The sequence below is a fragment of the Podarcis melisellensis genome (assembly GCF_964234715.1).
Source record: "Podarcis melisellensis genome assembly, chromosome: 16".
NCBI classification, from domain to species: domain Eukaryota; kingdom Metazoa; phylum Chordata; class Lepidosauria; order Squamata; family Lacertidae; genus Podarcis; species Podarcis melisellensis.
In genome coordinates, this window is record NC_138533.1 from 31,073,362 (window position 1) to 31,100,263 (window position 26,902).

A 26,902-nucleotide genomic window follows, 5' to 3' on the forward strand; every position below is an offset into this window, starting at 1 on the left:
GTTGAACGCCACCCTGCATCTCTGCAGTTTATAGTTTTCCGGCTGGTGTTCTCCGATATCCCTTTGCTGTTCCTCTGGGCCACCCCCTCTTTCCTTTATAGAGTAACAAGATTCAAAGAAAGACAGGGATCTTTAATTGTAGCTATCCCTACGCCAACATCATCCTAATCCCTGTATGACAAAACTGGACCAGCCAAAATGGCTTCTTTGCTTGTACAAATAATAAAAGGTAAAGGGGGGGAATGTTCCCCTTTGGTCTTGGTCTCCCAATGCTGATATATTTGGTTTTTTTGTCCTAGTATTTTCTCTTGATGAAGGTAGTTGGGTGTCTTGGGTGTCTGTCTGTAGAAAAGTAGGGTAAAAATTGAATCACAGAATAGTCTGTTTTCACAGCTTTCCCTAACTTTCCTCAAGCCCCTGATTCATTTCCTAGACGCGCCCCTTTCTCCTCATCTTATGACCTTTTTGACTGCATTGTCCCTCTGAAGAGCCAAACAAATCAGCCAATGGCAGCCAGAGACTCTTGCCTGCTTCACCTGCTGTTCCATCTATGCCAGTCTCTGCCAAACAGTTTATCACCACCTCCAAATCCTTTTGCACATTGTAACACGAAGGAGCTGTAGCTAAGTGGCAGTTTCGTATGCCCAGTGTAAATTATCCAGGGGAACACCTTGTTTATCCAGTGCTACTACACATGTGCTTCTTTCATATGCTTGCACATCAACATGAGCAAATTATTGTCTTATCTGTGACTGTCCCAGCTTGCCTTGAGGTTCCCGGGGGAAGCTGGGTTGAAGTGGTGGAACTTACTAGAAGAGCAGAATCCTATTGTCCAGGGCAGAGTCAAGATAGGTTACAAAGGATTGCATCAGGCAAGCAGGGCAAAGTCTTTCAGGACCCTGGACAGATCACTATGGCAAGGGCTGGTTGGAGCTCACCCAAGGAGAGCTGTTGTCTCAGCAGCATGCTGAGGCCTTATGGTCTGGAGCTGCTGTTAACCCCTCTCCCTCTGAGGATAGGATTTAAAGGGGCATTACCTGAAGCTGCAGGTACTAGCTCCTATGGCATGTTGGGGGTGAGGACTCCATTAGTGGAAGGGAAGCTGTCCACGTCAGAAGCCTAGGAGCCACGTAAAGCCATGTCTTCTGGCCTTGTAGGTCCTGGAGTGAGGAGGCTGCTGATCCTCTACTTCAAAATAGGGCCTCTGTTCTGTCTTTTAAACTTGAGTGGCACTGAATAGTAAAAGACACTATACCTTGTTGAATAATATATGGTGTCTGTTTATATATCAAAACTGAAGAAAGCCAAAGGGGGGCGGGTTGAAGCCAGAGAACGTGACTTAGTGGAAAGAAAGAGAGTAAGTGAGTTTTCTTTCCTCTTCCCCACAACCAGAGAGCAGCCTTTCACCCAAACTGATGAGCCCTCCCACGCCTGCAATGTACAAGTATCGCCCAGCTTTCAGCAACGATCCCAAAGTGCACTACCACGGAGCATCTGAACAGGTAAGCCTATCAATAGTTTGCAGTCTTATGGACATGTAACTGGTAATACGACCCTTTTGAATACAGTGATGCTTACTTCCAGGTCAAGAAGCACAGGATTACATTGTAGTAATATAATCAAAATGTCTTTCCAAAACTAGCAATCATGCAGGAAAAAATCTGCATGAAGAACAAATTTGAACCTCAGAAAATTTTTATCATTCATTTCACTTCTGTATTACTTTATATTTTTAAGGAGGGGAGATCTCAAAGCAGTTTACAAACTACATTAATTCATCAAACCAAACAATCCAGTATAAAACATCACAGAATAAAGTAAAATATAAAGTATACATTCCAAGCAACATAATTAAAAGGGAACTAAAATATTATCTTAAAAGATTTCCAAATAAAACATTAGAAAAGGAGGTCAAGGACAGAATGCACATTTAAGGCAGCAAAGTTAACAAATAATATATATATTTACATTTCAAAAGAAAACTTAACTAAAAGAAGTCAAGTATAAAATGCATATTTAAAACAGTAAAATTAGCAAGAGAATAAAATATTTTCTTAAGCAAAATACATATCTGCTGCTGTTGCTGCTAATCTTGCCAATGGTGGTTCATGGCAGGCGATGACTTGGCAGCCCAGGCTCGATGACCTGGGTCTGCACTAAGAGACAGCCAAGATTATCTCTGTTCTCTTCAGCAGCCTCAGATTTTGCAGCTGGAGTCAATCTGGGCTCTGCTCTCCCAGGCCAGCAAGGGAGGGAGCAAGTCTTGCAGGTCTCACAGCCAAGATGGTCTTTATTACATTTTCTAGAAGAAGAACCAGAGGGGGGACTTCACAAGTGGACCTTTCTGTCCCTCCCAATTAGCTACAGTGCGAGCCATTTTATTTTTTACTCTCTATGAGCTGAAGTTTCTTCTCCTCGCATAAAGCAATCCCTCCGTCCTTTTTAACTTTAAAACTGAGGCAGAGACACCGAGCGAGAACTTTGGTTTTAAGAAACATGCAGGGCTTTTGTTTTTTTGGGATTGGAGTTCAGTGTGGTGACTCATCAGTCTCTCTAAGGGGACTTGTCTGCTGGCTGATGGAGGGAGAGCTTTTGAAAGGGAGCCTTGCGGTGCAAGATTACAGCACTGAGTTAGCCTTGGCTGAAAAGCTTATTATCTCAACCGCTTCACCTTATTATCTTGACAAATGGCTTGCTGCTTCCCTCCGCTATTGCTTTATGTGTGCTCCGGCTAGTGCTGAACTTGTAGCCTGGAACTGAATAGATCGAGCTGAATCTTGGTCAAAAGCAGGATTATGTATACTATGTGGAGCTTCCATGCTCATATGCCACAGAAGCAGGATGCTGAACATTTGTCCAGTCCAACAAAGATCTTTTTGTCTTCTTACAACTTTCTGTATATTGCGGTCCTGGGCAAGAAAAGCAAGCAAGCGAAGAATTGCAGCTTTTAGCCCAGAATATTCAGCATGATACAAGGGACGCGGGTGGCGCTGTGGGCTAAACCACAGAGCCCAGGACTTGCCGATCAGAAGGTCGGCGGTTCGAATCCCCATGACGGGGTGAGCTCCCGTTGCTCGGTCCCTGCTCCTGCCAACCTAGTAGTTTGAAAGCACGTCAAAGTGCAAGTAGATAAATAGGTACCACTCCGGGAAGGTAAACGGCGTTTCCGTGCGCTGCTCTGGTTCGCCAGAAATGGCTTAGTCATGCTGGCCACATGACCTGGAAGCTGTCTGCAGACAAACGCCGGCTCCCTCAGGCAGTAAAGCGAGATGAGTGCCCTAACCCCAGAGTTGGCCACAACTGGACCTAATGGTTAGGGGTCCCTTTACCTTCTCCTTTACCTTTATTCAGCATGATGGCCATGTTCCACCTCTGCTGCTATGCCTCTGAATACCGCTTGTTCGTGGGCAGAGTGCTGTTGAGCTTAGGTCCTACTTCTGTGCCTGTCACAGACATCTGATTGGCCACTTGCGAGCACAGGATGCTGGACCAGATGGTCCACTGGCCTGATCTAGCTGGCTCTTATGTTCTTATCTACCCCCACAAAACAGGAGAAATGATGCAGCTTACCAGTGGGGAGGGCTTGTTGTTTGACTCTGGTCCTGCTTCTCACAGGCATCTAGTGGGCCATTGTGAGACTAGGATGCTGGACTGGGCAGGTGGGCAGGGGAGGTTTGGCCTGATCCAGCAGGGCTGCTCTTATGTTCTTAGAGGGGTTAGATAAATTCAGCAGCCTATGCAGTCAAACAGAGATTGGGAAACAGGTTTTGGGACTTCAAATCCCTTCAGCCCCAGCAGGCCTGAGGGCCCCACCATCTCCACCAAGGACTTAACAATGGGCATTAGGTGTATTTGATGTGCATTTTAATGAATAGAGTAAAAGGTTATGAGTCTTTGACTTTGTATGAACTTAACAGTGCTCAGCTTATTTTTTAAGTTGCTGCTCTGTTAATGTTGTCAATATTATTGTTATAGATCATAAAAGCTGTATTGATTGGTTAATCATACAGGCAGCCCCCTGTTTGTTCGGGGGCTACGATCCAAGGCACCGCACGCATTGGTGAAATTGTGTATCATTGAAATCCACTGAAAAGCCCGCCTCCATTCTGCCCTTTTAGTGATGTTTCAGTGATGTCTTTATGACGTTTTAGGGTCACTTCCGACGCAATGCGTGTATGCACAGTCGTGTGTATATTAAACAGGGCTCTACCTGTATAATATTGACTTTTGCTATAATTATGACATTGATCTTATTTCTTAGTTGCTGCTTTGCTAACAGGGTTTTACAGATTGTAATTGTTTCATTGGTATTTTTAAATTATTTTATATGATTTATGCTTAATTTGTGGTGCTCTTGTTATGTTACTGCTATTTATTGTTTGTCGGCCACTTTGGGATTTATTTGAATGAAAAGCAGCATAGAAATTCCATCAATCCATCAATCAGTTACCATGGCCAATAGTCAAGGATGATGGGAGGCTAGCAATATCTAGAGCAGCAGTTCTCAACCTGTGGGTCCCCAGAAGTTGTTGGACTACAACTCCCATCACCCCTGAGCTCTGGCCTTGTTAGCTAGGGGTGATGGGAGTTGTAGTTCAACAACATCTGGGGACCCACAGGTTGAGAAAGGCTGATCTAGAGGGTCATGAACCCATCATCCCTGCTACAAAACCTTTACTCAGAAGTTGAGTTTAGGAGAACTGTACATTGATGGCAAAAGAGATCTGTCATAGCTTGAGTTGTGGGAACAACCATCAACATTTTACTGCTCCTGACCTGTCTCCCCTCCCTCTTCATATTTACTTTTCCATCAGATCTCCATTCAGGAAGGACACAAGCCAGGATCTGTGATGGAGGAGAATGACAGCAGCCTGGATTACCAGTCAGAGCCCAGCCTGGATATCCCGAACTACCGGAAGAGTTCCCTTCACAAGACCTACCAGTCTTCCCCGCTGCAGATAGATTCCTTTGCTGTCAACTCGAGGTCTTTGAGCCTGAAATCTGCCAGCAGGAGAGGAGGAACAGACAAAATGCCCCTGCATCCCATGAAGTCAGAAGGGGCCACCTCCACACCTTACAAAAGCATCTTTTCCCCCAACTCCCTCTCAAACAGGAATGGGAGCTTGTCGTACGACAGCTTGCTCAACCCCATGTCCCCCTCAGGGAGGAGGTGCATAGCTCATTCCGCCGTGGGCTCCGTCGGGTACCACTCACCGTATCTGTCTGCCAAAATGTGCCACCTGCGGGGCAGGGAGCTTCAGCGCGTGCCCCCACAGAGCTTCAGCCCTGTGCTGGGCAGCTCCGCCCTGCACCCACGTGACCCCTCGCCAGTGCGCTACGACAACCTATCAAAAACAATCATGGCATCCATTCAGGAGAGGAAAGAAATGGAAGAGCGGGAGAAGCTCCTCCTCTCTCACCCAGACTCGGTGTTTGCAGACTCTGGTGTGTACGACACCCCTAGCTCCTACAGCCTTCAGCAAGTCAGCATGCTGTCAGAAGACCCCCGTAGCATAGTCATGAGGTATGGCTCTAGGGACAACCTGATGACTGGCAACAGCTTTAGCGTGAGGAATCCTGTGCTGCAGGCATCCGTTTCTTCGCTCTCAAGTGCGATGACCAGAACGTCAAGGACTTCCACTCCTTCCCTCCAAGCTGACCTAGCCAATAACAATGTCCAGGCCCATCAGGCACTGCAGGGCAGGATGAGCAATGGCTCCTATAAGTCACCCAGCCACCAAGTCCCATCATCCCCCGGGGGGATTCCCAGGTCGCCCTCTTATGGAGGCCCTAAAGCTGTCTCCTTCGTTAACACCATGGAGATAACAGAGGCACAGCCTATGGGGACTCCAAGGTACGGATAAGCTTTCATATCACTGTTGTTGTTGACAGCAGGCATGCAAGAAAAAGGGCGAAGAAACACTTCAAATGAACAAAGAGTGCTTTGGTGCTCACTGATGAAAGACATGTTATTATAGCTCAGTGCCTCTCAGAGTAAAAAAAAAAAAAGCAAAACTCATTGAGCTTGACATCTCTCTCTCTCTCTCTCTCTCTCACACACACACACACAGAGAGAGAGAGAGAGAGAGAGAGAGAGATTCTTAAAATCTAGCCAACTATAGAAACATCTTGAAAAAGGAGTACAGAAATAACTAAATGATTAAATCTTTGTCCACCTTTTTCAAGCTGTTTCTGTAGTTGGGTAGATTTTAAAAGCAGAAGTGTCCCCCCCCTTTTAATGAAAATAAATAAATTCTCAAGCCTCTGAAGCTTCTAAAGAAGGCACTGAGCAATAATTAAGGGCCTTTTGTAGCATCCCATGGAGAAAGAGGCAGGGGTCATCTGAAGTTGCAGGACCATGGATAGCTCCAAGTGAGCAACGTGCTCCAACAAGGGTTGGGGATCAGGCTTAGGCCTTGGGAAATGCTGTCCCCAGGCTTTGCCCCCTGCTGGAGAATGCCATAGCTTTCAAGGGCCAATCATGTGATCTGGACACGGGCACTTCTCTGTTCCATAGCCTCCCTCCTGGTGCCCTCCATGCATTGCTGGCCCAGCAGCATGCAAGGGGAGGCATCTGGCTCCAGGCTCTGATCCTACAGGCCCTGCTGTTCTGAGAGGTTCTTCTGGGATCTCCTGTCTGACAGCCTCAAGCACAGTAGATTTATGATCTCCAGCAGTCAGCTCACAGCCCTGAACTCTTTAGCTGTTTCCTCTGACTCTGTGTCTGGATTGCTGGTGAAACCAGGGTTTAAGACACCACCTGTGGCACTCCTGATGTCTGCGTAGAGGTGCTGCATATAGGATTGCAGTGTTAACCATTAATTAACTAACTAATTATTAATTAATTAATTAATTAATTAATTAATTATTCTACCTTTCTCCTATTTCAGAACCTAAGGCAGCTCACAATATGAATTAAAAACAGATACAGTGGGGTTTTTTTTATTTTAAAAAAATCACCCACCCGTTATAAATATATTGTGACCCGCATCGAGGATATCTGCCAGACCAAATTCTAACCCTATATGAGCTAATGTGGTGTGATTTCTTTGTCTAAAGATATGCGGTGCAGGGCAGCAGCTCGTTTTAAAATTGGAAAGACAATTCCTGGGATAGTTCCTGGGGAATGTAGCAGTTTCATTTGAATGATGCGTGGGAACATGCAGTTTTTTAAAACAACAACAACAACTGGATTTTGCCATGTTTGCATTGGAGTAGAATAACATTTAGGTTTTCCTGATAGGTGTATGGAATCCTCCTCTCCTGCCACTTGTAGGTGGTGGACCTGGCATTTCTGAAGCATTTCATTCTCAAGTAGTATGTTAGAGCCTGTCTTCCTGAACGTGGAGAAGGCAAACATGGGTTGGAATACCTACTGAGCCATGAAGATTACTAGCTGGCATTGGGTCATGGGCTGACCTACCTCTCAGGGCTATTGTGAGGATAAAGTGGGACAACCTTACGTATTCCGTCTTGAGCTCCTTGGAGGTCAGGCAGATAACATTAAGAAATTACAGTGGCAGGACTTGGTATGTTTGTATGTTTCAGCTGAAGCCTGGCTTCACCACCACCTCTGACAGCTAGATGAGACCAGGGCCCTGCAGGATTTAACCTTCTTCCACAGGGCCTGTAAGACAGAGAGCTATTCCACTTGGCTTTCAATTTGAACTTAGCCTGATTTTTATTCCCCTTCCTTCCCTCCCCCTCCACTTTTTTTGAAGATTACCTGCTCTGGGACCCCACAGCTAATTCTCCCCTGGCCTCCTCACTGGTACAAATAGGACTAATTTAGCCAGCTAGCCCTGGTGATCATCTAATGTTTATTGGATGGATTTCCCCCTTAAATTGATTTTTGAATTCTGAATTTATTGTTATACTGTATTTTATGCTGTTTTTTTGTTGCATCAATTAAGTGTTTTAAATTTGTTGTTAGCCACCCTGAGCCCGGTTTTCTGAACCAGGAAGGGTGGGGTATAAATAAAAAATTATCATTATTATTATTATTAATTATTTATTATATCAGTCAGAGAATCAAGTGCAGTTCATTAGACACTGCCTTTTGCCATACTTCAGCCGAGCTGCCCAAAGTTGAAAAATAAATAAAATGGCACATATCTGTTAAATTAAATGTATGCCCATCCTTCTCTCTCTTCTTAAACCAGATTTTTTTTTAAGCGTAGAGTAAAGACTGCTTTGGGTATGTGGGTTAGTGATATTTCAGCCAATCCGTCCTGTACACAGCATGCTTTTTTTCACCATAAACACATGGAACCATTTTCTTCTGAGCTAATTCCATAACACAAAGATGGAGAACTTTTGGCCCTCCAGACGTCGTCATACTGCACCTTCCATCAACCCCAGCCAGCATGGCCAATGTTCAGGGATGATGGGAGTTGTAGTCCAGCATTCTAGCGGGCCACAGATTCCCCACCCCTGCCATAGGGGAAAAAAAGCTGTCTTCCTAAACAAAACTCAGTGACTACAACAATGGTTCATATTAGGTCTTTCTGTCTCCTAAGCAAGTGGCTCTTGCGAATGTGTTCTCTTGGCTGTTCTTTGCAGAACCAGAGCATAAACAACCTCTTGGAAGTTTATGTTGAGCTTTGGCTGCTGTTGCTTTCTGTCTACTAACTCCCAATCCCATTGTCTTTCTTCCAACACAGGGAAGACATCCAGTTGAAGACACCTCACAGTAAAATTAATGGACAGCCAAAAGGAATTTCCAGAGTAGAGTGTCGACTAGGTTCAACGTCTAGCTCTCAGGGGGCCCCCATGAGTCCTGCTAGACACTCAAATGTTAAGAAAGTGTCTGGAGTGGGTGGAACAACCTACGAAATTTCAGTATAAAAAGAAATTCGTAATATAAAGAGCCATCCGCAAACCCGGCCATGAAGCTAGGTGCACTGTGAAGAGTCACACAATAATGCCAACAAGATGAAAAGTAGAAGCAGCAGCTGATGGTGACCTTTCTGTATTATTTTGTGTTGTTTTTATTAAAAAAAAAATACATACACACAATCTTTTTTTTCCCCCTGGCCAAAAACCAGCTGCAGCCTTATTCTTGAAGGAATCAGACTTTGTACAGCTCATTGGAAACTATCCTGAACAGACAATTGGGAACTAATTTAACATCTACTGATGTATGGCACCACAATTCAGAGGTTTTTTGGGGTTTTTTGTGTGTGGAAGAGAATGGGAAAGCTATTGTGCGTTTGTCTCTGTCCACCAAACCTTGTCATGTGGACATTGTCGTGCTGTGGTCTAAAAACAATTTCATGTGGGCTTAGTGTTTTCTCTTAAACTCTCCAGGGTTGACGGAAAAGAATATGAAGGAGCGGCTGGGCCCAACAAGGGTTTTATATATTTGGGTGGGGGTTTGGCCTACAAGTGATCAAACTGTTCAATTGTTTGGAGATGTTGAGTATGTAGCAGTCCATTGCCCCCAACCAGCAGGGTTGGCTTGTTCCTTGCCTACAATGGTTTCTGGTTCATTTCCGGGGAGAATGCAGATTCCTTGTGCCTGTCTTCATGTGCATGGGGACAGATCTGCTTCTTCCATTGGAATGAATGGGGAAGCTCACACGTACATTGAAGGTCATGCCCACGAGTGGCCATGTATGGATCTCTGCATTGGTGAGCAAACACATGAGGAAGAACTCCCAAGTGATGTTGATTGTATCCCTCTTCAACTGAAGGAGGCCAGTGGGTTCCCAGTAGTCATCCAGCAACCATCTTGGAGACTGGTCTATATGGGCAAAATAAGGAAAGGGGCGGTTTTTTAGTTACCCTATTTCCATTTGTGGTTGTGTAGGAGATTGTGTGTCAACAACTGCATCTGTCCATGTCCTAGAACTGTTAAACAAGGAACTTCCATTCTTCCTTGGACAATTTTAGGTAGGTTTTTTTTAAAAAAAGAAAAAAGCCTGTCTTGCTCGAGAGTGGGAGAGAGAGAATCAAATATTCAGATGGTAACCTATTAATGTAAACGGCCATCCTCCTTCCTCCTCTTTTTGTGCTACTGGAGATGGGCTGTAATACAGTGTGTTGTCTTGCACAGGTGCAGTGTGTATAATCTCAATGCAAGGTATTATATGATCTGTTGAAATTTGCTGTGTGTGTGTGTGTGTGTGTGTGTGTGTGTGTGTGCACGCACATGATTGCGTGCGTAACTGATAGTGTGTGATTGTCAGCCGGGCACGTGCCTGTAGGAGATACATTTTATTGCTTGCCTGATGATCAGTGAACGCTAAATATTTAGAGACAAGTCAGGTATATTCCAGTGCTGGTGCTCACACTGGCTAGAGCTCACATGAATGGGAATTTGGAGACAAAAAAAAAAAATCCACGAGCGACTTGTTTACAAAGATTCAAGATGTTCATTCTCTGAATTGGAAAGTGTTTCTTGCCCTGCCGCCCCAGAGTTGTCAATCACGGACACTATTGGATTTGCACGTTTTTAGAGAAAAGCAAGTTGTAAAAGCATTGCATTTAGGGACCTGATGCTTAACGTGATTGCCTTAAACCTTTCTTTTTATTATTCAAATAATTTCTTTTATAAATGTCCCTAAGTGAAGGGGTAAGAATTTTTAAAAAGTTTAACCTCTACATCCAGGTGTATAAATGAGAGGGGACACCAGAGACCATTTGCAGGAGACCTGAATGAGATCGTGACTACAGGGCAGGAAGTAAATCCTGTTCTATTTACCAATTAAAAATAGCCTCCATTAAGTTTATATTTGCTCTGTGCAGGGAAACCTGGAGGTTTTCCCTTGCAGCACAACCACCAGCTATGAGGCAAGGGAGTCTCCAAATAATAACTGAAACAGTGATGTCAGGTGCCAGTCGAACTGGTAGGGTAGAAGGCAGGGAGGCCAACAGTAGGTGGCGCCAGAGCAAATGACAAGCAGAGCCAGCTTATTCTATTTTCTCCCTATCCTCCTCCCTACTGTGTTTTACAAGGGCAACAGTTAGACTAGGACAGAGGAAGGTGACAGTCAGTGCAACCGCTGTATTGGCTGCAAGTAAGGAGGGAGGCAGGTAGGGATTGGCTGAGGGCAGTAGGGATTGGCTGAGGTTGGTGGGGCAGTACCCCATTTGCTCTAATGGACCAACAGCCATTCTGTTTCCTCAGCAGAAGATGGAAAGATGCCTTATGCCTTGTATGTGTTCATCTAGTATTATCTGCCCTGACTTGTCAGCGGCCCACCAAGGGTCTCATGTAAAGAGTCTTCGCCATTAGCTGATCCTGCCACCCAAATTTTTTTCAAGCTGCAGGTGCCTGGAATTGAACCTTTCTCTACCACTAAGCTAGGATCTCACTGCAGCGCCAACAGTCCTGATCTTATTCTTGCCCCCTCCCTGCATTGCTGCACTTAATCACGCACATCAAATTAACTAAACGTGGCAATAAATACAAACACACACGGCTTCAGTGGACCATGCAGCCAAGTCACGTCCAGCCGACTCTCGAAATTCAAAAACTTGAGTGTTTTGTTTTAGCATATTTAGGCCCTCTCAGTCGAGAGCCCTTCAGCCGGCACTGGCACCCTGCAAATTCACACAGCTGATGACAGCCACAGCTGGCTTCCTCTCTGCAGGGTGGTTTTGATAGAAGAGGCATGGATCCTGCACTGGGGCATGCTTCTGGTTCTTCTGGTCAACCACTGATAACGAATGGGATCTATGCAGGCGGGGAGTGGTCAAGTTAATCCTTTCCTCCTCTGCTGCCACCAGAGGAAAATCCTTAATCTGGAGGTGAGGTTTGCATTGGAAGGAAAGTTACCATTGATACCAATGGTGGGATTTCCTCCCCAAGTCAATGCATGCTTCAGAAGTGGGGAGGGCCATACTTTAGTGGCGGAACATATGCTCTGTGTGCAAAAGATCCCAGGTTCAGGCCCCAGCATCTTTGGGTAGGACTGTGACAGAGCCCTGCTTATGACCCTGTAGTGCCATGACCAGTCAGTATAGACAATGCTGAGTTAGATGAGCCAATGATCTGACTCAGTATAAGGTGTTCCTAAGAAGGTTTTCTCCCCAGGATGGCCACATCGCAAGAGGAAGTTGAATTCCCCCCTCCTCTCTTCTTAATCCCATTATAAATGGGTCATATTCCGCCCCCAGCCTCCAACTGATGGATTTTGCATTTGACTAAACCTGCAGATCAGATGCAAAGGTGTATTCAACACCATGTCTGGTTTGAACCTTCAGTGCCTTTTAAGTTTTCTTCTCTCATCCTTGTTTCATCATTCTCCCAACTGTTTTGGTTTCTTAGAAGAGGGGAGTGGGGGGACTGCTAAAAGATTCTAAAGAGGAAACAAAAAAAGGCTGCAAAGGTTCTACGTCTAAACTGCAGACAACCCCCTCCCCCCCCAAAAAAAAATGTTTCATGGGAATGGTACAGGATTTTGCACCCGGATAAGCACATCGCTCTATGAGCATTCTGGATCAGGAAATGTTTCGTGGCACCTGTGGGTTTGTTTATTTGTTTTGTCACTAGTCTTCGTCTTCTGAAGCCAACTAGCCCTGTGGTTCCGTCTGCCTGGGGTTCTGCTATAGGGTTGGTGCAGTGGACGCCATTTCTCAAACTAGAATTTTGAGACCCAGGAGCATCATTCTTATGTTCACGGAAAGGTGCAAGGATATTTATTACCGGAATGATGAACTACCGAGCAAAGTTTCAACAGAACATGTGGGCAGTTTTGTGCCATCTCCAATTTGGAAACAGCGCAATGTCTAGCAAAACGAATACAATCTACTCAGTGCGCACCAAAAAGTGTGGCATCATCTGGTCCTGCCATCCGAGAGAATAAGGGTGGAGGAATCATAGAAAACTGGGGAGGTGCAGATGGAGGAATGTACACATGTACAGCTGCATCACATGTTCCATCATGTATGTGGTATGTATGTGTGAGTGGCTGTGCATGCACAGATCTGCCACCCGAGTGCATGTATGGTTCTGGAGACTTGTGTGAGCCTGCCCTTGCTTCCCTGTAACTGCGCACAGGATCACAGCCTGGGGCTGGACGGCTCATGCCTGCAGACTTCACATGGGTATACGTCCCAACAAAATATATGGAGCTAATTTGGTACCAGAGCATGAACTTGGTCCAAGTGTTTCAGCTGACCAGGGTCATAGAACAGCACATGGAAATTAGACAATGAGTTAGGTAAAGGGACCCCTGACCATTAGGTCCAGTCGTGGCCAACTCTGGGGTTGTGGCGCTCATCTCGCTTTATTGGCCAACAGAGCTGGTGTATAGCTTCTGGGTCATGTGGCCAGCATGACTAAGCCGCTTCTGGCGAACCAGAGCAGCGCACAAAAACGCCGTTTACCTTCCCGCTGGAGCGGTACCTATTTATCTACTTGCACTTTGACGTGCTTTCCAACTGCTAGGTTTCCAGGAACAGGGACCGAGCAACGGGAGCTCACCCTGTTGCAGAAATTCAAACTGCTGACCTTCTGATCGACAAGTCCTAGGCTCTGTGGTTTAACCCACAGCACCACCCGCGTCCCATAGACAATGAGTTAGCCATGTCCATTAATTTCAGTGGGTCTGCTCTGAGTGGGGTTTACCATTGGATACAAGCTGTGGCTTTGCACTGCGCTGCTGAGGTGTTTAAAATTGTTGCAGTTTTAAAATGGGACAGTGAAAAACAACAGTGGTGTGCAGAGGGCTGCCTCGGGATATTGGAGCACCAGTATTGATAGTGCTTAGTGTTCGAAGACAGGATGTGTGTAATTAGACTACAAAGTCACAGCAGGGAAGGGGGTGAGGTCTTCACTTTCGCTGGCACTGGCAACCTAGCACCTGATCCTTTGCATAATAAGCAAACTCCGTGATTTTAGGGGAAAGACAAACATAATGTTTAAGAAGCAATGCGACTAGCTTGGGAATCCTTTTACAGTATTCAGTCCAACCGTAAGGACTCCTTGTCTCCAGGGCAAAACTCTGAAACATAATAATTCTGAAAGTCTGCATCCAAACTTGGCTGGCTGTTCATGATGCTGATTGGCTGGTTTTCCATGACATCGCAAGAAATTTGTCCCTTCCCAATTCTTTGGGATAGTTTTGCAGCTACAGCAACAACAGTGGTACCTTATGTTGTGACAAATACATTGTGTTAGAAGCATTCATGGCCCCAGGGCCCACTTCTGCCCTGCAGAAGAAGATTAACTGGTGCTTGGAGATTATTAGGGCATATAATTCCAATTGTACTTCATCTGCTTTGGTAATCTGTTTGTTTCCAGGCTCAATTTAACGTGGTGATAATTGGCCTTTGAAACCCTAAATGGTTTAGGACTGGATTATCTCAGAAGCTATAGTACCTGCTTTTGTGTGAATCTGCTCAGGCTTTGTAATCAGCCTTACAGGCCCTGAATCTCTACAATATTGTCCATATGTGAGATCTGGCAGGGAGTGCAGGGCATGAGATACAGAGACTTTTCTGTGCTGGCACCACAATGAAGAAACTCCTTTTGGGGCAAATTTGTTAGGCTCCCTCTGTGCCTTTCGATGGATGGTAAAATATTTTCATTCGAGCTAGAATTTAATTAGTGATTAGCATTTAGTAATTTAATTCATTACAGTGTGGGTCTTTTCCTGGAGTTTAAGTACTGTTGTCTTTTGATTGTTGTTTTGATGGAGGTATTATTCTACTGTTTTGTTTTCCCTTTTTGGTAAGCTGCTTTTGTTATCTGTTCATGGTTTGTATTCTGTCCTGTTCCTAAAATAACTGTGCAACCCTATGCATGCCTACTCAGAAGTAAGAGAAGCAAGCCCATTGGTAGGCAAACTAAGGCCCGGGGGCTTGATCTGGCCCAATCGCCTTCTCAGTCCGGCCTGCAGACGGTGCGGGAATCAGCGTGTTTTTACATGAGTAGAATGTGTCCTTTTATTTAAAATGCATCTCTGGGTTATTTGTGGGGCATAAGAATTCGTTCATATGTTTTTTCTTTTCAGAATATAGTCTGGCCCGCACAAGGTCTGAGGGGCAGTGGACCGGCCCCCTGCTGAAAACGTTTGCTGAGCCCTGCAAGCCCATTGAGTTCAGTGGGACAATGCGGCTGTGTATGAGTTTGCAGACTAATCTCATCAGATGCATTGTGAATTCAATGAAGAGGGTTCTCAGGGTCATGAAAGTCTGTATCCTAATAAATGTGTTAGCATTTAAGGTGCCACAAGATTTATTGTGGTTTTGGCTTCAGTAGGTTAGGGATAGCTAAATCATTCAGTTTCTGGACCATCTCACTTCCATAAGTGTTCACGCAAGTCCCTGTTTCTGCATTCATCTTCAATTAAAAAAACAACTGCTCAAAGGTTTGCGTTTAAGTACATATTTAAATATGTATCTTTCGAACACATTTTCTATCAAAATATGCATTCCTATTTTGATTTTTTTAAAAAAAAAACTAAAACTTGAGACCTGCATTGCAAAATTTGGCAAAATGCAAAGACGAATGGCTAGCTGTGTTCCCAGAGTTGTTGCTATGTACTTAACAGATTTGGGACAAGGGCCCAAATACACAGAAATGCATAAAATTAGCATATGCTGATTTGTATCTGTGACAACACCTCTGTTTGTTCCAATCCACACACTAGGTTAGGTAAAGGTAAAGGGACCCCTGACTATTAGGTCCAGTCGTGGCCGACTCTGGGGTTGCAGCGCTCATCTCGCTTTACTGGCTGAGGGAGCCGGCGTACAGCTTCCGGGTCATGTGGCCAGCATGACTAAGCCGCTTCTGGCAAACCAGAGCAGCACATGGAAACGTCGTTTACCTTCCCGCCGGAGTGGTACCTATTTATCTACTTGCACTTTGACGTGCTTTCGAACTGCTAGGTTGGCAGGAGCAGGGACCGAGCAATGGGAGCTTACCCCGTCGTGGGGATTCGAACCACCGACCTTCTGATCGGCAAGTCCTAGGCTCTGTAGGTCCAACTAAATTCTACTCAGAGTAGACACATTGTAATGAAAGCACCTAAGTTAGCCATGTCCACTAATTTCAGTGGGTCTACTATAGGTATGTGCACAATCCATTCATTCAAGCGTCATCATTCACACTGGTTCATATTGGAACTCACAAAGATGGAATCTTGCCTCAACCACAGACACAACCAAACTAGCGCAGAAGCCTCTGTTGGATTTTTTTCTTAATGTTTAAAAGCACACACAATAAGGCAGCAAATAACTTAGGCACGTGGGTGCTAATTGCTGTGCTCTTAAAACTTATTTTTAATATGTAAAAGGGGCAGCTGGTGCACAGAGAGACTGACAGCGGTGCCAGTTTTTGATTCACTGCATTGCACTCGTGTCCTTTCAAGCTATGAAGCCCAAACGGCTGAAAGGCCTTTATCTATTATGTATTGACTTCACCTTTTAACTGATTTAGGATGCAGCCTAGTTTACTGAAATGTCAGCCAAGTGATAGCAGTGCTTACCTGACTTTGTGGGGGAAATATCAGCTACAGATGATTGGTAAAGGTTAATTTCAGTGTTGCCCACTGAAGAGAGACACACCTGAGACTTCAGAATACCTGCTTAAAGTTAAGACCATGGGTAGGCAAACTAAGGCCCAGGGACCGGATCCAGCCCAATCACCTTCTAAATCCGGCCCATGGACAGTCCGGGAATCAGTGTGTTTTTACATGAGTAGAATGTGCCCTTTTATTTAAAATGCATCTCTGGGTTATTTGTGGGGCATAGGAATTCGTTCATTTCCCCCCAAAAAATATAGTGCAGCCCCCCACAGGTCTGAGGGACAGTGGACCGGCCCCCTGCTGAAAAAGTTTGCTGACTCCTGGGTAAGACTATGGACAGTATCTAATGCTAGTCCCATGCAGAGCAGACGCATTGAAACAGATGCACAGGACTAATTTTGGTACATTAACTTCAATAGGTCTACTCCGAGTAGCACTTAGTTGGCTAAAACCCTATTTTTATGTGGGGGTTGGGTGATTCTGAAGCTTTCATTGCCAAGCTGCAGTAGCTGTAGGGATAGAGGTTGAAAACTGAATGCATTTGGGGGAGACATATCATTAGGTTAAGATGTATGATGGATCCGTGCGCACACAAGCTGCAAACAGTACCTTGTTAAATCCAGACACAAGACTCCTCTGGGATGGGGAGATACATTTCATATTAATAGGCTTATGATAGCTCCAGATTCCCCCCCCCCTTTTTATTCTTTGAAGTTTGCATTTAAAATAGCCTGAATGGCCCAGAGACGACAGTAAATTATTCAAATCTTCCTGGAAGTCTGCATCTGCAGATTAGCATTAACCTGAAAAAAGGCAGAGGCACCCAGTTCTGCCCTATTTCTGTCTAATGCTGTGATTCTAAATACATCAGCTAAGAAGAAAGGCCTAGAGAGTTCAGCACGGTTTTGGTGCTCGTACCGGTTAGGACGAGCTTGTCAGGTGTCAATCCAGAGATTCCTTCCGTTTTGCTAAATTTGCCACTGAATTGGGCAGGTTTATGGTGACATAAAGACAGTGGAAGGCAGAAGTGCCTGGCGTGCTCTGGTCCATGGGGTCACGAAGAGTCGGACACGACTAAACGACTAAACAACAACAAATGGTGGCAAACAGGATTGCAGAGGTGTCCGTGGCAGGTGGGGGAGGGAATGGACAAAAGGTGAAAGGTTGTGGAAAGACAGGATAGTTTCCTGAAGCAGTAATAGATTTACAGTGGTACCTCTGGTTACGTACTTAATTCGTTCTGGAGGTCCGTTCTTAACCAGAAACTGTTCTTAACCTGAAGCACCACTTTAGCTAATGGGGCCTCCTGTTGTTGTTGTTGCTGCGGCGGTGGCGGAGCACGATTTCTGTTCTCATCCTGAAGCAAAGTTCTTAACCCGAGGTATTATTTCTGGGTTAGCGGAGTCTGTAACCTGAAACGTATGTAACCCGAGGTACCACTGTAAATAGATACCTTTGGATCAGCACTTAAGCTGTGGATCTCTTATGGTTCAGCACATGCTTCTAAAACTTGGGTCACAAACATCACTGGAGCGAGAGGCAGCAAATGGCACCCTATATGAACAGGGCTATTGCATCCCATAAAAGTTTACAATTCATAGGTGCCAGTTTTGTTTCGCACACAGGCTCTGATCCAGCCAGGATTGTCTCAACCAAGGTGCTCTGAAGACCTGAAGGGGTTGTTTCTCTGTGTACTGATTTGATCTCTCTCTCTCTTTTGTCAGTAATATTATTTATTGCATTTGTTTGTCGTTTTGTTTAATAAAAAAAAAATGCTGCAGGGCAAATTAAGAGGAAGATAAAGTACCAACAGATAAAATAAAAGCCAAATAATTTTTTTAAAAAGAACACTGCCATGTGCTTATCCAAAAATAGAATTTAAAAAAATATGAATCCTATCCCACCCCGCTAAAAGCTGAGCACCACAATTAAGGCTAGAATCATGCAGAAGTATGATTTCAAAACTATAAACCACCAATAGCCTGGGTAAATAAAAATGTCTCTTAAGCCAGTGTCTAAAAAGTGACAATAATGATGCCAGAGCATCATTGGCAGTGGGGTGAGCCCTGAAATAGCCCGTTCTCCATTGAAAAGAGCCTGTTCAGCATCAACTGTAAGCAGGGGAATTTTGGGGAAGGACAGAGCAAGAGAAAATGGAGGGAATTGCTTCTCCTCCTTTTGGTTACCCATTTACCTGACGATTGCTGAAGCAAAGGGTAAAGGTAAAGGTAAAGGGACCCCTGACCATTAAGTCCAGTCATCTCACTTTACTGGCCAAGGGAGCCAGCATACAGCTTCCGGGTCATGTGGCCAGCATGACTAAGCTGCTTCTGGCGAACCAGAGCAGCGCACGGAAACACCGTTTACCTTCCCGTCGGAACGGTACCTATTGATCTACTTGCATTTTGATGTGCTTTCAAACTGCTAGGTTGGCAGGAGCAGGGACCGAGCAACGGGAGCTCAACCCATCGCGGGGATTCGAACCGTGGACATTCTGACCGGCAAGCCCTAGGCTCTGTGGTTTAGACCACAGCGCCACCCGCGTCCCAAAGCAAAGGGTATCCCGTATTATATGACTCAAGGCATATGCTCTGATTTCACATACACCCCATTGGATCTTGGCTAACTCTCTTAACTATCAGGGGGACACACACATCCAATCAAGTTCAAGCAAGCTGGTGTGTTTTTCCAGCTCCTGATTGGGTAAAACAAAGGCCGATGTAAGAATGAAGCTACAGTCCTATAATCTGGGAGTCAAGTCCCATTGAACTTGGTGGAGCTCACTTGTGACTAGATATGAATGGGATTACACAGTCATTTATTCCAGTTGGTTAAATTAGATGGAGTTACCTATGGGGGCCATAACACAACATGCCAAAGATGTAACTTGGGTTCCCTTCATTCTGGTGTTCTACACCAGCCATGGATTCTTTATTATGATCAAGGCAGAATAAGCTGACAATAAATGATCGAGTGCAGGTAAATCTTAGTTTTCTCAAAGCCTGTACTTCAAACACCTTTTCAAGTAAATCTTTGGTGGGAGATGCAGGACAGATGAAAGGAAATGCTTTGCACAGTGCGATAATGGAATATGCAATCGCAAGATGTCTCGGTTACCATCAATGTGGGCAGGGATTGGACAAATTCATGGCAGACCAGGCTGCCAGTGGCCAGGAGTCACTGGAGGTGAGAAGGTATGCTGCACTCAGGTCCTGATTATAGGCTTACAGGTGCATCAGGTTGTTACTGTGAGAACAGCATGTTGGACCAGATAGGCCTTTGGTCTGATCCAGCAGGAATCTTATTACGTTCTTAAATGTGGTCCGTACAATTCAGCTTTTGCATTGAAGTCTCCATCTTACTGAATAAACAGCAATAGTTTTGCATTACAGATTTTGGGGTATGCCATCCGTCTATTCCCATCACTGTCATTTCACTGAGCTTGGCAAACTGCAGTATGTAGGCTTGAATTCACGATAAAAGATGCTGAGATTTCTGGCATTATGTGGGTTTTATATTTGCAGGGAGAGAGAGAGAGAAAGAGAGAGAGATTAGTTTTGATTTTTTGATTATTATTTTTAACTTGAAGCCTTAACATTTTACTTCTTTGTCTGAATTACCAACAGAGAACAGTTTATGAGAGACACTCCATGTACTATGTTTCTGCTTGGGTTGAAGACCAGAATTTACCCTGATATGCTTTTTTTTTAAAAAAAAAATCTAGTTGATGATGACAAAGTAAAGGGCTCTTGCAATGTTAAGGACGGGAGAACAGAGAACATTCCTTTCGGATATATATTTTTCATGGGAATGGCTGACAAGTTTTCAACTGTGTTTTCAGAGGTATCAAAGAGATTTCCAAGGCCTTTATTATTTTGTATATATATATATATATATATATATATAAATATATATATAAGTGAAATGAATTAATCTTTTTTCGGTAGATAACCTCAACTGTAAAAAAAAACCCCAACAACCACACATACATGCACACATGAAAACTATGCAGATGTATGCTTTAATGTTGAAAATTCGATATGCAGCAGCAAAGTTGGCTTGCTGAAGAAGGCAAACCTAGGATTGTGTAAATATTTGCCCAGGTTTATTGTATTATTGGGACTACAAGGGAGCTTCTCCCAAGTGAGGACTACATGCCTGTAGGAGGACCCTAAATCAGGAATGGGGAAACTGTGGCTCTCCCAGATGATGATGGACTACGGCTGCGATCATTCCATGCTATTGGCCATGGCCAACTGAGGTCCATGGCAGCTGGAGCCCAACAGCAACTGGAGGAGTTCCAGGTTCTTCATCCCTGACCAAAATGGTGGCCACTAAAGTGTTTGGAGTGATCTACACCAGAGCCTAAAAGATAAAGACAAAACTGACTGGAAGACTGGAGGCAATGTTGTTACCAAGTGCATGGTTTGAGGACCTTGTCGTTGGGATCTCTTTAACAGTCTGTATTTCACCTGTTCTACTACCTTGAATTTTTGGAATGTATCTGTGCAGGCTTTGTGGACCTCCGTCTGTAATTCTAATTTCTGTGGCTCTCAATACATATGTATATATTTTTCAGCTTCTTGAGTTAATGTGGTGGTTTTTTTGAAGGAGGTGTGTAAAATTGCAGCATTTAAGCACTTTGTTTTGACTTATCGACATAGTGGGTTCTGGGAAAGAAGCACAAAAGTACCTCATATCACAATTTTGTATGGGATATAAGGAGCTGTATGCTGAATCAGACCACTGTTCAATCTTGTTAGTCCATTACTGTCTCTTCTCCACTGTTCTGGCTCCAAAGTATGCCTCTGAAGGCCAGTATCTGGGAATCAGAAGTAGGAAAAGTGCTTTTGCTTCTAGGGCCATCTTGCAGGCTTCCTATGGGCAGCTGCCTGGCCTCTGTGAGAACACAATGCTGGATGATGTTTGTATTTTATGTACTCTGTCTAATTAGTAATGGCTCTTGATTGCGCACTATAGTGTCACCAACAAAACACACACCCTGCAAAAAGAAGAAAAGAGGGTCCATATTTGCATAAAATCTGCGTGTGTCAATCTATGCACGTTTAGAAATAATCACTATAATTTAGGGATCTGCCCTGGCCTTATAACATTTGGTTCAGATCTCACATCACTTCAGGAAGAAACCCAATCTGTTCTGAGACATTCTGTGGTCTGTCCTAATCGACTCATGTGTCAGGTCTGTAGCAACTTCGTTAAAAACGAAACACCATTTCTTATTATGGGGAATGTTTTAAAAATGTCTGTAACTCCCTCCCGCCTTTTGGCAGAAGTAGATGAAATTTGCACACACAGCCACCAGGGTAGATTAAGCCTGCCGAGTTGCAACCAAATAAATCACGGGCCTGTGGAGGCCAGGGACATTATGGGTGAGTGGCTCCTATACATGGCAGAGAACACAGCCTTCACATGTTTAAGAAGAGTGGGATACTCTGGTTGGTCCCTAGCCCTCCATGTCACAGCGTCCATCCCCATTGTTCTCCCTGTGTCGGAGGGGAAACATTGGTAATGAGCACCCAGCTATCAGGAGCAGACTTTAGTCTTCCACATTTCAGCGGCGCCCTGTGCATGCCCAAAATTTGGCACCACCACCCCACCGTTCACCTTCCGTTCAGCTAAATTAACTGTGCCATAGTTTCAATGCCCTGGATCACCCCCTAGGCTCGGTGCCCAGTGTAGTAGAAATGGTCGTGCTACTACAGTGGTAGCTCAGGTTAAGAACTTAATTCGTTCCGGAGGTCTGTTCTTAACCTGAAACTGTTCTTAACCTGAAGCACCACTTTAGCTAATGGGGCCTCCTGCTGCTGCCACGCTGCCGGAGCACGATTTCTGTTCTCATCCTGAAGCAAAGTTCTTAACCCGAGGTAATATTTCTGGGTTAGCGGAGTCTGTAACCTGAAGTATATGTAACCTGAAGCGTATGTAACCTGAGGTACCACTGTATAAATCTGCCTCTGCTGCTATACAGTGGTACCTCGGGATGCAAACGGGATCCGTTCCGGAGCCCCGTTCGCATCCCGAACAGAACACAAGACATGATGGCACGTCTGCGTGTGCCACATTTCGCCACTTCCGCGCATGCGCGTGACGTCATTTTGAGCGTCTGCGCATGTGCGAGCGGTGAAACCCGGAAGTAACGCGCTCCATTACTTCCGGGTTGCTGCGGAGCGCAACTTGAATGCGCTCAACCCGAAGCGCATTCAACTCGAGGTATGACTGTATTTCCATTGGCTCTCTGTTTGGAGAACCATTGGCCCTCCAGATGTTGCTAAACTACCGTATTTTTTGCTCTATAAGACTCACTTGTTCCCTCCTAAAAAGTAAGGGGAAATGTGTGTGCATCTTATGGAGCGAATGCAGGCTGCGCAGCTATCACAGAAGCCAGAACAGCAAGAGGGATTGCTGCTTTCACTGCGCAGCGATCCCTCTTGCTGTTCTGGCTTCTGAGATTCGGAATATTTTTTTCTTGTTTTCCTCCTCCAAAAACTAGGTGCATCTTGTGGTCTGGTGCGTCTTATAGAGCGAAAAATACGGTACAACTCCCATCACTAGTCCATTAGAACAAATGGGGCACAGCCCCACCAAACTCAGTTGGTCTTCAGGCAGCCCCCAGCTACCTGCCTTCTTACTTACAACCTGTCCAGACTGGCTGTCAGCTTGCTCCTCCTCAGTCTTGAGTGTTTCCCTTGCAGAACTTGGCATAATGGGGACAAGACAAGACAAAAAAATCAGCTGCCTCTGGCCTCTGTGTTGGGTCAACTATCGGGCTCCTTGCCTTCCGAACTATCGCTTCCAGTGGCCACCTGGCAAGCGTGCCTGATTGGCTGAGAAGATGGGAGTTATAGTTCAACAACATCTGGAGAGTCAAAGGTTCCCCACACCATCATTGTGGGGCCCCACACTCCCACTGCTGCTTGGGGAGAGTACAGGGAAACTGGAGCACTAAAAAGTAAAAGCATCAAAATGAGAAGACGTGGAAGAAAGCCTCTGTCTGGAAGCTGCATTAAACACACACACCCTTATGCTAATCCCTGTGGACACACTTTAGTGCTATTGTTAGCATCTGTGTGAGAGATGGCCCTGCACGGCCGTCAAGAAGATAATGGGATGGGGTGGAGCAACCGCTGGGCGTAGGAGTAGCACAACCGCAGCTAAGTCCTGATTAATATCCAAGGAAAAGGCACACAATTGATAAGACAGCTTTGGCGTCAGTGTGTGTGTATGTCCCTGCACCAAAACGAATAGGAGTTGGGGATCGTTGCAATGTGGAGTGTTTTTTTGTCCAGCCTCCCAGTCTCCCCACTCCATTCGGCCTTCCATCTGGTTTCCCTCTCCCGGCCTGCCACAGTCAGCTTTCCGTCCCCACGGAGCATGATCAGTCAATGGCAATGAAACATACTCAGAGTTGAGAGTGGATTTTATGCTCTTTATTGAGCTCATAATGGTGAGGAAGAACGGAAGTTCCCCCAGAATGTCTGCTTTATATACATTGTTTACGCAATGGACCCCACGTGATTGGCTAATTCCGGGATTCTCCTGTAGGCCAATCAGGTTGCGGATCCACCTGGAGCTGGATTGGGTGGCTCCTGTGGACTAATCAGACTGCTGCATTCTGGATCCTATTGTTCTAGGACCAATCAGACTGCTGCATTCTGAGTCCTATTGTTCTAGGACCAATCAGACTGCTGCATTTTGGATCCTATTCAACTCAGTACATAACAGGCAACACACCCTTTTATTTCCACTGGTGGTCGGTGTTCATTGGGACTGGTAGGGTGGAAAGCAGGGAGCCCAACAGCAGGTGGCGCCAGAGCCAACGACAGGCACAGCCAGCTCATTCTAGTTTTCTCCCCATCCTCATCCCTGCTGAGTTCTGGAGGGGGAAGCAATGAGCTGGAGGAGAAGGAAGCTGACAGGCTATAATGTCACCCCTGAGTCTGGTTGGAAGCAATGTTGAACTGCAATTCCCATCACCCCTGCTCATTGGTCAAGCTAACTGTGGCTGTTGGGAGTTGCCCCCAGATGTTGCTGGACCTTGGCTACCCCTGGGAGGCAGTGTCAGCCATGGCTCCAACCTTTAGAGAGTACTGCCACCATTAGAACTGTCGTGGATTTAAGATGGTGGTAAAAATTCTCCGTAGGGAAAATGCTGGGAAATGGCAACATGTTCATCCAAATTGAACGCTGCCCTTTTTGTACATTCCAAAATATATATACACGAAACTTTGGAATTATTTTCCCTCAGACAAGACATTTGTTTAAAACACAGTATGGTGTCGCTCAGCAGAATGCCAATCAATGTCGGTTTTTTAATTTAAAAAAAAAAATTGGACAAGGACTTTAAAATTGCTATTAGTGAAAATGATTTCACACGTCTGACAGATCTATTTTTAACGAGGGCTTCAATTATGTACTGTCTGATTCTATGAAACAGACTCACTTGCCATTCATATTGAAATATCAGCATTTGTACCATCTAAATCCTTTACAATTGGAAGAGAACCAGCTATAAAAGGCTCAAATGAGTTTGTGTCTGGAAATTATCTCTCGCCAGCATTCCCCAATCTGTTTCAACGTTTTCAAGCAGTCCAGACAAGCTGAACAGCTCTTTTGAGAGCGGGGAGGGTGCTCTCAGGCACTCATTGTATCTGATTACATATAAAACAGGAGTAGCTTGAGAAGGCTGGGGATTAGATTGTCCTTGTACTGGAGTGATTAAAAAAAACACCCCACAAGCTGATTCTTTATCCTATGATTCAAAGCTTTTATGTGTGGCCTGAGATTTTCTGAAACCTCCAAAAAAACCTTTTAATGCTTTTAATTTCCATAAATTTGCAATATAATTTGGGCATAGAAGTCACCTAAGGCAGCTTTAAACACAACCCTGCAGACCCCATATCGCCTACGAAAAATAAATGTACTCTCTGTTACCTTCTCCTTCCCTCCTCTTTCTTTGTTATGTCCTCTCTGCACCAAATTCTAGATTGTAAACTCTCTGGGGCAGAGCCCTGCCATCTTGTGATATGTTTCATACACATTTATTGCGCTGTTGGATTTGGTTGGCATTCATACCTGTGGTATGGGAAAGCAAAGGTACATAAAGGATTCCACAATCATATAATCAGGAAGTCCCCTGATAAAGGTATAGTTTTACACTTTCTACCTTTCGGCTTGCCAACAAGGAAGCATTTGCGGCATCTTGTCTCTTTAATGTTGGGGGTCTGTATTATGTTCTTCCCATCCTAGTGTTGTCCTGGACTTTCGCCCTTTTAAATGCTGGTGGTTTTGAGCCTTCAAAATGATTTTTTAAAAAACAACAACAAACAACAACCTCCATTTTAAGTGAGAAAGATCAGTGACAACAATGACATGGCAGGGCAGTGCAGTCCACATTTTGATCCTGTGTGGACAACTCCCATTCTTCCTCCAAAGTGGTTGGGGCGTACCTGGTCCTCTAAAGGACCACTGGATGGTTAAGTCCAGTTGAAAGGCGATTATGGGGTTGCGGCGCTCATCTCGCTTTCAGGCCGAGAGAGCCAGTGTTTGTCCACAGACAGCTTTCCGGGTCATGTGGCCAGCAGGACTAAACTGCTTCTGGCGCAATGGGACACCGTGACGGAAACCAGAACACAAGGAAATGCTTACCTTCCCACCGCAGTGGTACCTATTTATCTACTTGCACTGGCGTGCTTTCGAAGTGCTAGGTTGGCAGGAGCTGGGACAGAGCAACAGGAGCTCGCCCTGTTGCAGGGATCCAAACCGCCGATCTTCTGATCGGCAAGCCAAAGAGGTTCAGTGGTTTAGACCACAGTGCCACCCACTTTTTTACCCTTCCTTTCTTATATCCTGACGACAGCCCTACCACGCAGACTAGGTTCAGAGGGTGACTGCCCCCAAAATCATGCAGCGAAATTCATGATGGGGCCTCAAGTTCTAGCCTTAACACTTGCTACTTCATCATTCTGGCTCTTGCCATAAAATACCATCTCAGACTAGTTGTTCAAACCCTGGGGGGGGGGGCAAGCACAGGTGCCACCACAATACGGCCACCAGCGTATACCCCCTAGAATTAAGTATGGAATGACACACAGAGCAGAAGCATGTGGCAAATCGGTGTCCCCCAACTTCCTTTCGCATGGACCACTTTAAAATTACTGAGGTTTACGGTGGGCCCCTTAATGATTGTTCAGCCAACTGTAGCAATGTAACACTTACAGCAAGATGCTGTAGGGTCATTTAATTAACCTTCTGTTGCTTTTTTTATTTCTTATATGCTGCATTTAATTGTATTACAATTTGAACTCCACAGTATTCAAATTGAAATTCAATAAAAGAAACAATAAGACATACAATTAAAAATCAAGATGTCTATTTAATGCAATGCCGTGTACTGCTTCTGGTCT

General features: G+C 45.0%; 1 protein-coding gene and 1 long non-coding RNA gene across 2 annotated transcripts in view; one reads left to right on the top strand and one right to left on the bottom strand.

Moving 5' to 3' along the window:
- The window catches only part of ZDHHC8 (zDHHC palmitoyltransferase 8), a 116,383-nt gene extending 106,278 nt beyond the window's left edge, over nt 1-10,105 (top strand). The window contains exons 9-11 of the mRNA XM_081893326.1: nt 1,393-1,502; nt 4,815-5,854; nt 8,664-10,105. Of these exons, the coding sequence (XP_081749452.1) occupies nt 1,393-1,502; nt 4,815-5,854; nt 8,664-8,847 (1,334 nt within the window). The 3' untranslated portion in view covers nt 8,848-10,105. The remainder of the gene's footprint in view (nt 1-1,392; nt 1,503-4,814; nt 5,855-8,663) is intronic.
- A 9,945-nt stretch (nt 10,106-20,050) lies between these two features.
- Nucleotides 20,051-26,096, bottom strand: LOC309359648. The gene is made up of 2 exons (XR_014163892.1): nt 25,431-26,096; nt 20,051-21,480 (listed from the first exon to the last, which is right to left on the bottom strand). It is a non-coding gene; the product is annotated as an uncharacterized lncRNA (long non-coding RNA).
- Between the last annotated feature and the right edge of the window lie 806 nt (nt 26,097-26,902).